The 12335-nt window shown below is 42.3% G+C and overlaps 1 protein-coding gene across 9 annotated transcripts in view; it reads left to right on the top strand.

Annotated features, from left to right (window-relative positions):
• dip2a (disco-interacting protein 2 homolog A) overlaps positions 1 to 12335 on the top strand; it is a 113062-nt gene that overhangs the window by 80803 nt on the left and 19924 nt on the right. For all 9 annotated transcript variants that reach the window (XM_078174444.1, XM_033617404.2, XM_078174443.1 and 6 more), the window contains 14 exons: positions 992 to 1111; positions 2239 to 2436; positions 2687 to 2778; positions 4221 to 4331; positions 5342 to 5465; positions 5553 to 5662; positions 7787 to 7889; positions 8572 to 8636; positions 9084 to 9177; positions 9782 to 9901; positions 10056 to 10170; positions 10732 to 10871; positions 11606 to 11742; positions 12174 to 12254. In XM_078174444.1, coding sequence (XP_078030570.1) covers positions 992 to 1111; positions 2239 to 2436; positions 2687 to 2778; positions 4221 to 4331; positions 5342 to 5465; positions 5553 to 5662; positions 7787 to 7889; positions 8572 to 8636; positions 9084 to 9177; positions 9782 to 9901; positions 10056 to 10170; positions 10732 to 10871; positions 11606 to 11742; positions 12174 to 12254 — 1610 coding nt within the window. The remainder of the gene's footprint in view (positions 1 to 991; positions 1112 to 2238; positions 2437 to 2686; positions 2779 to 4220; positions 4332 to 5341; positions 5466 to 5552; positions 5663 to 7786; positions 7890 to 8571; positions 8637 to 9083; positions 9178 to 9781; positions 9902 to 10055; positions 10171 to 10731; positions 10872 to 11605; positions 11743 to 12173; positions 12255 to 12335) is intronic.

The following is a 12335-nucleotide window of genomic DNA, read 5'->3' as shown; positions in this document are numbered from 1 at the left end:
GCCCCTCAGATGTTGCCCTGTGTGTCTGGGGCTTTCTAATTGGCCCATCAGGTGCAGCGCTGACCCCCATACGTCTACTCCCAGTACATCTGTCCCTACATGAGGAGGCAGCAGAGTCTGTCTGAGCCGGGCTTATTATAGTAAGATGTATCAGGCAGGCAACGTGCAGCTGTGGCCTTCGTCTCCTGTGGCTGTCTGGAATGTCTGACACAGACCACCCCTCCCAAACTAAGTATGAATTCATATGGAGGAAATGATGTCCGATGATGATTATAGTCTGCACATACCCACATCCAAAATGTGAGGGGGATCTAACGGGACACCTCCCCTCTTCTCTCATTCTTAGTCTGTTGTTTCTCTCCCGTCCTGCTCCTCCATTCATGTTCCTATGTCTTTCCAAAGCTCCATGTCTTTGCCTTTTTGTTCCGGTTGAGCAATTTCAACATGCACATCGAATAACTTGCATGTATTTTGATCTGACTGAAGTATAGTTGGTTTTAGCCTCCCACAATTATGAATTTTGCAGAGCGTATGTGAAACAGACACCTTTTGAGACACCTCCTGAATCACTTACTGCAGGGAGGGCATCTTTGTTGCTAGGCAGCAGGCGAGGAGGCTCCTCATTTTCTGATTTATGTAGCCTGTGAGGTTTGTCGGTGATTTCAGAGACTATTTGGACTGAAAGACTGTAACCTTTGACCTCCAGGTGAATGTACAGGACCTCGAGGTCTGCTGTTTTGTCTTGCTGCAGTGTGAGTGACAGGTGTCCCATCAGAGCGCCACGCTGACCTTTTCTCTCTTCTTTTCTTGTCTGTCCTCCCTTCATCCATCCCCTTCTCTTTACTTCACCCATCTCTCAATCAATTTGTCTACATATCTATTTCCAACCCACATATGCTCCATATCTGTATTTCTCTCCATGTCCTTGTCTTTTCATGTTTATTTCTCCCCCTACCCTTTTCTTTTCATCCCCTCCAATCTCATTGTGTAGGTGTTCCAGTCAACAGTCGCGTCTCCTCCAAAATCCAGCAGCTGCTCAACACTCTGAAGAGACCAAAGCGACCGCCGTTGCGAGAGTTCTTTGTCGACGACTTTGAGGAGCTTTTGGATGGTAAGCCGGCCTGAAAGTAATTACATTGCTTCTATTAAATCAATAAATCATGAATAAAAGCATCCCTCTTTCTGCGGTGTGATGAGCATACTGATCAGAGACTACAGCAGTTAAAGGCAGTAGTTGATACAAACACACAAAGCTCTTTTGAGTGTGACAGCCACATCAGAGTTTTCCAGCTTCAGTATTGGTTATTTAATTGAATTCTTGTTGCAGAGATAAAAATGTCACATTGACCTCACCACGCCTCACAGATAAACAGTCAAGGTACGCTTTTAGATCAGTGGTGGTTATTTTGTCTCTTGGTGGAGCTGAGACCACCAGGTGTGCAGAGGGAGTGGTTAGGGGATAGAGAAACACACACATACACACACCCACACCCACACACACACACACACACACACACACACACACACACACACACACGCACGCAGTGGACCAGCCCTGTCCAACCATTTCCTCCATTCCAACCAGCCCGTCATGGGTTTTGGGTGGTACTCTGCCAGGCTGAATAAACACTGTGAAAATGAATAAGCGGCAGGAATAGTAATACATCAGCAGGTAATTGTAAAGCCTCCTTGAGTTTGGCACAGAAACTGTGGCATGGCAAGCCCCGGCGGTGCAGAAAAAACACACAGAGCTGAAATGGCAGCAGGCTTAACACTATCTGTTCCTGATAGAGGTATTTTATTTGGCAGGGGGACATCTTGCCAGCTTGGTAAAGCAGTTTTGAACTCCACTTACCAGAGAGTTAGGAGAGTGTGAGGGGAGCGGGAGAATAGTGATGGAGAGATGGGAGTCAAATCAAAGAGCAAGCGGAGTGTTTGGAGGGAAGGAAGATGAAGGATAAAGAGAGGAACCTTTGACTTTCAATAAGTTTCTCAGGAATTGGTATCTGAGGCAGAAAAAGACTGATAAGGACAGACCACAGCTCACATTTAAATCTCCACCTTTTCCTCTTCCATCACTACCATGTCAGTGTTTTTCAGTCCCCACACTCATTTAATTACCCTGCTGTCCTTTTGGAGAGTTTTATAATTCACAAATTTCTTTATATTCACTCCAACCAAAACCAGACACACACTGAACCTCCATTACACTGATGCCCCATTGTCTTCCCCATTCAGTTCAGCAGCCGGATCCCAACCAGCCAAAGCCAGAAGGCCAGCACATGAGTCCCTTGGAAGGAGAGCCTCTCGGGGTGGTCAACAACTGGCCTCCATCTTTGCCAGCAGCCTTACAGCGGTGGGGCACCACTCAGCCCAAGAGCCCCTGTCTGACGGCACTCGACAATGCTGGCAAGCCTGTCTACACACTCACCTATGGTAGGTATCAACTTATGTATGACTAGCTCAGCGTTTACAATCCAGATGGAGAACAATGTCACCTCTTGTCATCCATTCTTTGTGGGTTTTCCCTGCACAAATAATGGACAAGGAAGTGCCTGCGTCTGACTCTACATAACTTATTTAGTAACCTGCTGTTAGTCATAGCTATTATCTGTGTTTGTATGTTGATTTGAAAGAGGTTGTTAAATGAAATGAAATATTTGACACTTCTTGTTAACCTCTGTAGGTAAACTATGGACCCGTAGCCAGAAACTGGCCTACACTCTTCTTAACAAGCTGAGCACCAGGAATGAGCCTTTGCTGATGCCTGGCGACAGAGTAAGTCATGAGATATAACTGTGTTAAATGGTGGTTAGTTGTATCTTACAGTCCTTGTTGGATTTTAGACATTTGGCTGATGCTCCTAGAACGATATTCTTCTGATACTCCTTATTGCTCCCTTACAGAAGGCTGAATCTCAGTGCTCAATTTTCAACCAACAAGATCTCTCCAGATAATACAATATCACTACCTCGTTATAGTGATAAACCGCTTATATAGATCAAAACGCTTTGGACAGAATCATTCCTATACAAACGTTGTTCAAATAATTTGCTTGTATAAATCACGTTGTCAGCTGACAGTGTTCATTTTAGGTCTTTTAATACATAACATATGGAAAAACAATTTAAAACTATGGTTATTATATTTGTTTTACTTGACGCTACAATACTACAATACTACAATACTACAATACTTACTCACAGTAACCCGCCAGCTCCCAGCTAGCTACCTGTGGCTGCGTCTGCGTGCACATTGAAATCATGACGAGCAAAAGAAAGTCATTTTCTCTCAATAAAATCGCAGTCTCCTCCAAACTAAGAGCTGCTAGTAACTGAGATTGCAGCTGCCCTCGATAATGTCCGGTCATGTAATGTCCCCATAATGAACCAACTGTACTGTACTTTGATACAGTCAATAAAATTCAGTAAATGGCAAAGCTGTCTGTTTGATTACTTTATATTGATGTAATGAACATACAAAGTTCAGTTACAAAGAAGAAGGGAAAAAAATGGTTGTTCATTCATTAATTAATTAATCTATTTATTCATTTTGATTTAGGTTTCATGCCCTTTGTGGCCCATCCTACATGGGATTATGAGACAGGGTCGTTGCAGAACCACCGTCCTGTCTTGCATGTACAAAATAAATAATATAATTAGAAAAGAAACACAAACAAATTAAAAACAAAACGAAAACAACAACATCCCAAATTAAGTGTTCACATGAGAAACTACCAAACATTCAGGGGCGTCACAGTAGGGGGTAAAGTGGCACTGATTACTCAGACCCTCGATGGGAGGGGCGCCCTTGAAAAGCCTGTAATGAAATGTTTGGTTTTGTTTATGATTTTTATATTTCTGAGTAATTAGTGCCATAACTAAATTTAAATTGGCTGAATAAATCAGTTGACAGACTAAACTTTTAATTAAAAATAATGGAAGCTCTCTGAGGCCACTCTCACCCCTTCAAGGCGCAAAATGGTGTAGTCTGCCCCTTTCACGATCTGTCTCTAAATGCAACTAAAGCTGAGCACGTGACTTCTTTTGTTGTGGGAGCACGGATAAATGCTTTCATGTCTTTCCCCAAGAAGCTGAAATTGGGGTTCCAAAAGTAAATGTTTTATTTCGCAACTTGACCACAATACTTGCTGCACACAATGCCCCTGGGAACTGCCCAACATCGTACCATAACCTATTGTGTGTGTGCTACACCTGCAGGTTGCACTTGTTTTCCCCAACAACGACCCAGTGATGTTCATGGTGGCCTTCTACGGCTGCCTCCTGGCAGAGCTGGTACCTGTGCCTATTGAAGTGCCGCTAACCAGAAAGGTAAAGGCAAATCCAATCTCTTGGGAATGTGTTGACATTTTTAACGTCTGCGGTTCTACATAAACAGTGCAGCGCATTAGTGACCCCTGCTGGACATTTGACCCCTAATTGAGACCCTTGAGAGATGTGTTGTTTCAGTGTGGATGTTTATGATTTATTCCAGCATCCCAGAATATGTGTTTGTACCAAAGAACATCTTGCTTCTTGATAAAATGTTGCAGGATTACAACCCCAGCAGCAGCATTATCTTTTATGTATGTTCTAATTACAGAGTGTTATGATGCATCACTGTTTCCAGCACATCCATCAGCTCAAACTGAACCAAATTCTCCCAAAATTAGTTACACAGACTGAATATTAATGCCTGCTCTTGTTTGCCCTTTATAAGCATGCTGTTGGAAGACGCTGTGCTGTAATTAATGAGATTTGAGTGAGGTGAAATGATGTGTAATTTCAGTCAAAATATTAGATCACAGGCCAACTGTTCTCTGGAGTCAAACTCATTCGCTCGCATTCTTCCTCCCTGTCTCTTTCAATCCTTCTTGCTTTTTCTGTCTCCTTTTTTTTCTCCTCTTCCTTTTCTTTACCCAGCCAGTATCTCACATTTTTTTCTCTCTTCTGCACAGTATGGTTTGCACAGCACGAGTCTGGCTGTAAGCTCATTTGCACAGCCAATCAAATATGAGTGAGTGCGTGTCAGATCTTGGGCTTCATTCCTGCTACGATTGGGCTTTGATGCTCGGCAGTAGAGTTTTTAATAGTGATTGGCCGTCACTCTGCTTTCTTACCTGCTGCTTCTTTGATGTGCGATGCTCTGAGGTTTCGTCTTCAGTCATCGTCGTTCTTTTTCTCCCTGTTACAATTCCCACACTCCCTCAGAGCGTCTTTTCTCAAAGCTCTCATGCTCTAAATTTTATCATTCTTAATAGTGGATTGTTGTATGACAGGCGTGGTTTGCCTTAGTTTTTGCTTGTATGAACTTCCATTTTTCCTCCTCTTTGGTCCCCCAGGATGCAGGAAGTCAACAGATTGGTTTTCTGTTGGGCAGCTGTGGCGTCACGTTGGCACTGACCACTGATGCTTGTCAGAAAGGCTTGCCCAAAGCACAAACCGGGGAGGTAGCCACTTTCAAAGGTACAGTCTGTTTTATTTTTCATTATGACTGTATGTATTATGTAGTTTCATTTGGTTTGAACTGACTTCATGTCTCTGTGTCTGCAGGTTGGCCGCGGTTGCTGTGGTTTGTGACAGATGGAAAACATGTCGTAAAGCCTCCGAAAGACTGGCATCCTCCGATACGGGAAGCAAGTAATGACATAGCCTACATAGAGGTAGGTGCAAATTCACTGATGTTACCAATTCGAAAAAATATATTTCTCCTATTTTTTTGAGCTACTAATCATTTGGTTCTAGGGCATTCAGGTGTGCTGCACTTTAGTAGGCATCATACTCCCAAAAACTAGTTGATTAATTGCGGGAGATATATCATACTGTTTTTACCCAATAACAATGATCAGCTGTCATCACAAAGAAGCCCCCAGAACAGCACCAGCCTTTGAAGCCAATTTGACATAGTGGCCAAATTGTGGAATCACAACTTCGGGGTCCATCATGTGATGCCATGAGGACCAAAAAGACTTACACTGTGAAAGAGACATCTGTAAATCAGTGGATACATTTTTTTTTTGAACATCACAACCCTTGAGAAATGACTTGTTCGCCATTGGAATTGATCCATTTGGTCTGATAACATTTTGAAAGTCTAAAAGAGCAGCATGATAAAATCATTTTATCTCTCAGCCGCATAGATGTTTAATAATACCTAGATACTGGACCCCGAGATAGCTCCTACGCAGGTCAATTGAATTGCTCACCTGGCACATACACCAAAAAAAGTTGCTAGCTTCCAGGTTTACTTCTGCAATATGCGGCCCACTGAATATGTGCAGTAGTGTTTCTTCCACTGGCACCACCTGTGAGTTCCTGCTCGGCTCATAGACTTTTCATTGTGATGACATCATCTTACTATATAATGACGAAAACTCTGTGTGTGGGTGTTTCTGTCTGTGTGTCTGTTCCATGTTTTTCTCCTGACTGACTTGGTCAATCCATGTGAAATTTGGCACAGTGGTAGAGGGTCATGGGAGGATGCAAATGAAGCAATATTACATCAATTGGCCAAAAGGGGGCGCTATAGCAACCGATTGAAATTGCAAATTTTGAATGGGCATATCTCATTTCCCGTATGTCATAGAGACATGAAACTTTGCACAGAGATGGATCTCCTCATGACGAACAAATTTGCCTCAAGAACCCATAACTCCCGGTCATACAGATTTTCTGCCATTTTGAATTTTTTGAAAAACACTTAAAATTAATCTCTTCCTAGGAAGTTTGACCGATCTGCATGAAACTCTGTGAACATAATCTAGGGACCAATATCTAAAGTTCCCTCTTGACAAAAGTTGGAAAACTTACTAAAACTGAGCTTCTATAAGGCAATGAATATTGCGGAGGGCGTGGCTCATCACATAAAGGTGTATAACATCTCAGGGGTTTCACCGATCACCACTTAACTTTGTAGGCATATGACCACACATAATCTGAGGGGACCCCTCAACAATTCAGAATGCAAAGAGTCATAATTGACCTTGTTTACAGCCCGAGGTGTCCTGTCAATAGTTTTACAGATGTCTCTTTTATAATGATGGCCTATGGGGAAAATACTTTTTGGGCCATGATTTTTTGTTGCTGCGATACCAGTAGCTACTGGAAAAAATTAGAAGCAAAGCTGAGCTGCGTTTCTGGTGGCCCGCTCAGTCAGCAAAAGTCTCTAGTGTACTTACTCCGTGGGCCTAAGAATGCGGAAGATCCCGATAATTTCATACCTGGGAAGGGATTTTTTTTTTGTCCTCATGCTCCATTGAGCAACTTTCATAGGAATGAACAGGGGCCAGGATCTTAATCCAGTTTTCTTTATACATCCAAAAAGGTCTTTATATATCCTAAAAAGGTCTCAAATGCAAAAAGGAAAAGGTTAACTAATGTAGGCGGGACCCACCTCGGGGCTTTGCAGAGTCCTTGATTGGCTCTGTGAGGCTGTTTACAAATGAGCCGCGATCTGATAGGACTAAACCTGGAGTAGGCTTGTCTAAGCTGGGTACACTGTTTGAATGCAAAGGCAATGTGACTGCATTTTTGCAGTATCTAAATACTTCAAATTCAATTTATATAACACGGCATAATGTAGAAAATGATAAGTCAAACAAAGCTATGTTTAACAACAACTAAATTTTTGTCCACCTTCTGTCGTTAGAAGGCCATCTCAACTCACAGCTATGACTTGACAACAACAGCTACACACAGAGCTCCCAGCTGCATATGTTTAGATGTATTGTGTCTCATTTATTGGAATGACAGTGTTCAAATGTTTTTCCCATGTTTCCTACATCCAGTACAAAACCAGCAAGGAGGGAAGCACCATGGGGATCACAGTGTCCCATTCAGCCATGCTGGCTCACTGTCACGCCCTCACACAGGCCTGTGGCTACACTGAAGGTGAGGAGGACATTCTGCATGTACCCAAGTATCCATTACTTCATTTTTCTGTGTTTTCTCCATCATTCATTCTCCTGACATGGAGAAAGGCATCCAGTTAGTGGTGTTAGCATATGCTACAGAGAGAAGAGGGGTAGGGACAGACCACTAAACCACATGTAGTAATGATTAAATGTAGGAATATGAATAAAAAAGTTGGACATTAGACTTGATTTAGAATCGCTGTGTGGTTTTGTTCTTATTTTTACCACAGGTTAACCAAAGCAGAGCACTTACATCAAATGAACCTAATTTAAAATCTATGATATTATAGAATTTCCCCTTCACATTGCTCACAGATCCTATCAGGGCATAATTACAGTCTAGTTTGATAAATGTAGCTGCTCAGCTGGTTGAGTTTCTCTCTGAGAACGTAAGGCACCTCCTCTCCTCCAGTGTCCCAGTTTTGCTCTAAATAACTCCGAACTGCACGAGCAGGCCCTCGAGACTCTCCGGATCTGTTTCTTAGTTTGGGCTTCTCTCAATCCAGTACTGCTACAACTAGGATTTACTCATCATTACAGAACTTTCTTTGTGTTAAAAAGTACTGTGATGATGTGCGGTTGAGCTGGTGAAGAATATAAATGTCAGATTAAATGTTTCAAACTTTAACGTTGGCAAAATCTCCCTTTTTGATTTGCAGCTGAGACCATAACCAACGTCCTGGACTTCAAGAGAGAAGCAGGATTATGGCATGGTGTCCTTACTGTGAGTGGTTTTGAATCATCCGGTGAAGCTAATAGGGGGATTACGTAATCCAAAATAGAATAGATCCTCATTTTGCTGATAAAAAGTGTAATTTATTCTACTGACTTTATCAATATGTTAACACATCAAACTAATGAAGTCCTGAGGGGCAGAAACATCTTGTCTTATTACGCAAGAGTTTGAAACCTGCAAAATTACTTTGTATCTTCCAACACAGTCATTAACAGGTTTCAAACATGCCGTTAAATTTATAAACAGCTCATATATCACCTACTGTTACACGTTTAAATTCCTAAAATGACACCACAGTAGCACAAACAATGCTTTATTTATACTCTTGGTGGTAAGTGATAAAATCTTGCCATGACTCGCAGCTTGTTTACACTGACATCACCTACTTTTGAGAAACTTTGGTGCTTACGCAATGCTTGTCTGTTCTCATGGCAGAGTGTCATGAATAGGATGCACGTGATCAGCATTCCTTACTCCCTGATGAAAGTCAACCCCCTCTCCTGGATACAGAAGGTGCACACGTACAAAGGTGAGGGCCATTCAACCCTGACGTTCGTCACTTAACACTGTAACTCTGCTTGCTGCATCTCAGCACTATGAAGAGAGATTGAGAAGAGAGACCTAATTGTAGGGTAAATTTATTTATGCAGTTATCATACTTACAAAGCAACACACGTACATGACAGTACAGGTTATTCATAAGATGTTACTTTGAGAAATATGCTTTGGCAGCTTGCTTGATGGTGAATGATAGTTTAGCCAACATGTTATTATTGTTTTTAGAGTCTGTAAGCCAGAGTGAGTCTGTTTCTCGTCACAGCTTTGAGTCCCAGTGCACATTTGACAGGGGAGGATGGATTGAAGCAATAGTTTGTTGGACTCATTAATTTGTAGTTCAATTGAATCATCCCACTGGAGGTCGAGGACAGAAGGCTCGCTGTGCTGAATAAAATTCATCTCCTTTCTGGTCCGAGCTTTGCTGAGTCACCTGTTGGCAACTGAGTCAGACCGTGCTGCTATTTGCTGTCAGATTTCGTGATCTGTGATTGGCTGTCAAGCTGAATAACAGAGGCGTTGATTGGGCGATTCTGTTGTGAAGCCTGTCTCTTTGTCTTAATGTCCCCTTTGCACAGCTCGGGTGGCGGTGGTGAAGTCGAGGGACATGCACTGGTCTCTGTTGGCCCAGAGAGACCAGAGAGACATCAGCCTGAGCTCGCTGCGCATGCTCATCGTAGCTGACGGAGCCAACCCATGTGAGTCCACCTGCAGATTCTCATTTAATAAAATAACCTCTATAAACACCCTGAAGCCACAAGAGATTATCATTGATTCATTTTGTTTGTGTTTGCTTGTATATCTGTTTGGCTGGTTCTGTATGTGTATGTGTGTGTGTGTTTGTTATCACAGGGTCGATATCCTCCTGCGACGCCTTCCTCAACGTGTTTCAGGCACGTGGGCTGCGACCTGAGGTGATCTGTCCATGTGCCAGCTCTTCAGAAGCCATGACTGTCGCCATCCGCAGGTCAGCTGCTGTTACTGCACTACAGAAGAACAAAAGCAACCTGCCACCACTTCCCCTTACTGTGATATTTAATCACACTCTGTTTGCAACATTAGGCACATTCTGCAGGCAAAGGGGGGAGATTTGTGCTTCTTGAACACAGAGACGAAGTGTAGGATGTCACAGCTTTTTGCTGATCACGGGGCTCAGTCCTGGAGAGGGATTAGGATGACAGACAGACTGAAAACACATGCTTCAAATAGGCTATTTTTAAAATGAGAAATGCCTTTTTTTTGAGAGTCTAGAAATGTTGTAATGGATCCAGAGTCTGTATCTTACAGATTCACATGGTTGTCGTATTCTGCCAAACCCAAATGCTTCTTTTTAAGCAGCCAGCACTGCTGCAATAAAGACAGTGTACTCAGGCAGTGGATGTCTCAGTCTGAAGCTATGCACTGCCATCTGAGCCAAGATAGAAGTGGCATGCTATGTGTTGTTTGCATGAAGGACGGAGGAGATGAAGAGGAATAAGTGACAAATGTCTAACTGAAAGTCTTGTGTGTACATGTCTATGTCCTGCAGACCTCCAGAGATGGGTGTTCCTCCTCCAGGGAAGGCGGTGCTGTCTATGGGCGGGCTGAGCCACAGTGTGATCCGTGTGGACACAGAGGAGAAACTCTCTGTCCTCACAGTGCAGGATGTGGGACAGGTCATGCCTGGAGGTAGAGTACACTATGCTGCCATTAATGAGTAAAATAGTGAAGATGAAGATGAAAGATAGATTTTATTTTGACACCGCTCTGTGTCCCTAGAGAATGTAGGTGATATCACCAAAAATGAAAACTAAACTGAAGGGTTTTTATTTCCACTTGTGTAAACGTTGATACTAAAATATTAAGCAGTAAAGCTTTAACTATCATATTCATTTGCAACACTAGCATCGTTTTATGTCTATCTGCTGATGTTGATGTGTGAAGGTGTTTATGACTGAACATTAGGCAGCTTAAAGGCCTCTTGTTTATACTGTAATATAACATTTAAAGCAGAATTACAAAGCACATTAGGGATAATAAGAAATGATAATTTATCCAATTATGCTGCTAATGTCTGTAAACAGTATGAGCAGCTTAAGTGAAAGCCAACCGCAGTTTTGTCCCCTTATGTTTCACCTCGCTGTATTTGCGTTTATTTGGCGCTATGTCTACAAATTTCATAGTCTTCTCTTCCTCTTATGGTCTGACAACTGGTCTCAACCTGTTTATTAAGTCCTGACTTCACCTGCGTGCTGTGCTCAGGAACATCCAGAACACAGCAAAATAAGAAAATACCTGCAGAGGGCAGAATCTCTGCATGAATAGAATCCTACTTTTTAACTAATAACTAGTAACTTTTACCTATTGTTTTTTTTTTTTTGTTCCTAATGTCCCTCTCTCCTGTCATCATTGTGTGTCCCCAGCTCTGGTTTGTGTGGTGCGGGTGGAGGGGACACCCTATCTCTGTCAGACAGATGAGGTTGGAGAGATCTGCGTGAGCTCAGGTAGCACGGGTGTAGCTTACTACGGGCTCCCAGGCATGACCAAGAACATCTTTGAGGTCAGTGTCTTATGTCTGGAACTGTTCAGGTGTGAGAAAATTAAGCTATTTAAATATTTATTTATGTGTAACTATTAACTTTGCATAACATTCATAACCCTGTTTGCGTAATTGCTGCAGGATAAAATTTAATCTTTGACATGAAAAAGACTGAAGATGAGATGCATGAAGAGAATTCAACTAATTGTTTATGAATACATTTTCAAAATAATGTTAGCTAAAACTCTGACATACTCAGTTTGTGCTTTCCCACCATTGTTTTACAGTCCTCATCTTTAAGTGCAAACAGCCCACTCACAATGATTTATTGCCAAAATAATCCCAAGTACTTCCATGCACCTCCTTATGCAGAGTTATTTTAAGTCGAGGCAATGGAAAGTTTTGTCCTTCATCCATGGATGTGTTGTTTGTATTGTTGTGTCTATTTGCAGACCATTCCTGTAACATCATCTGGGATTCCCATCAGCGACAGACCATTCACCAGAACTTCACTGCTGGGCTTTGTGGGACCGGTGAGTTCCACCTCATTAATATGCAGTTTTTAACCTTACTTTATTTGATGTCTGTCTTACAGCACTAAGATAACCCTGTTT

Source organism: Epinephelus lanceolatus, chromosome 14 (assembly GCF_041903045.1).
Source record: "Epinephelus lanceolatus isolate andai-2023 chromosome 14, ASM4190304v1, whole genome shotgun sequence".
Classification (NCBI taxonomy): domain Eukaryota; kingdom Metazoa; phylum Chordata; class Actinopteri; order Perciformes; family Serranidae; genus Epinephelus; species Epinephelus lanceolatus.
The sequence above is the reverse complement of the archived record's forward strand: the minus strand, read 5'-3'. Positions and strand labels throughout refer to the sequence as shown.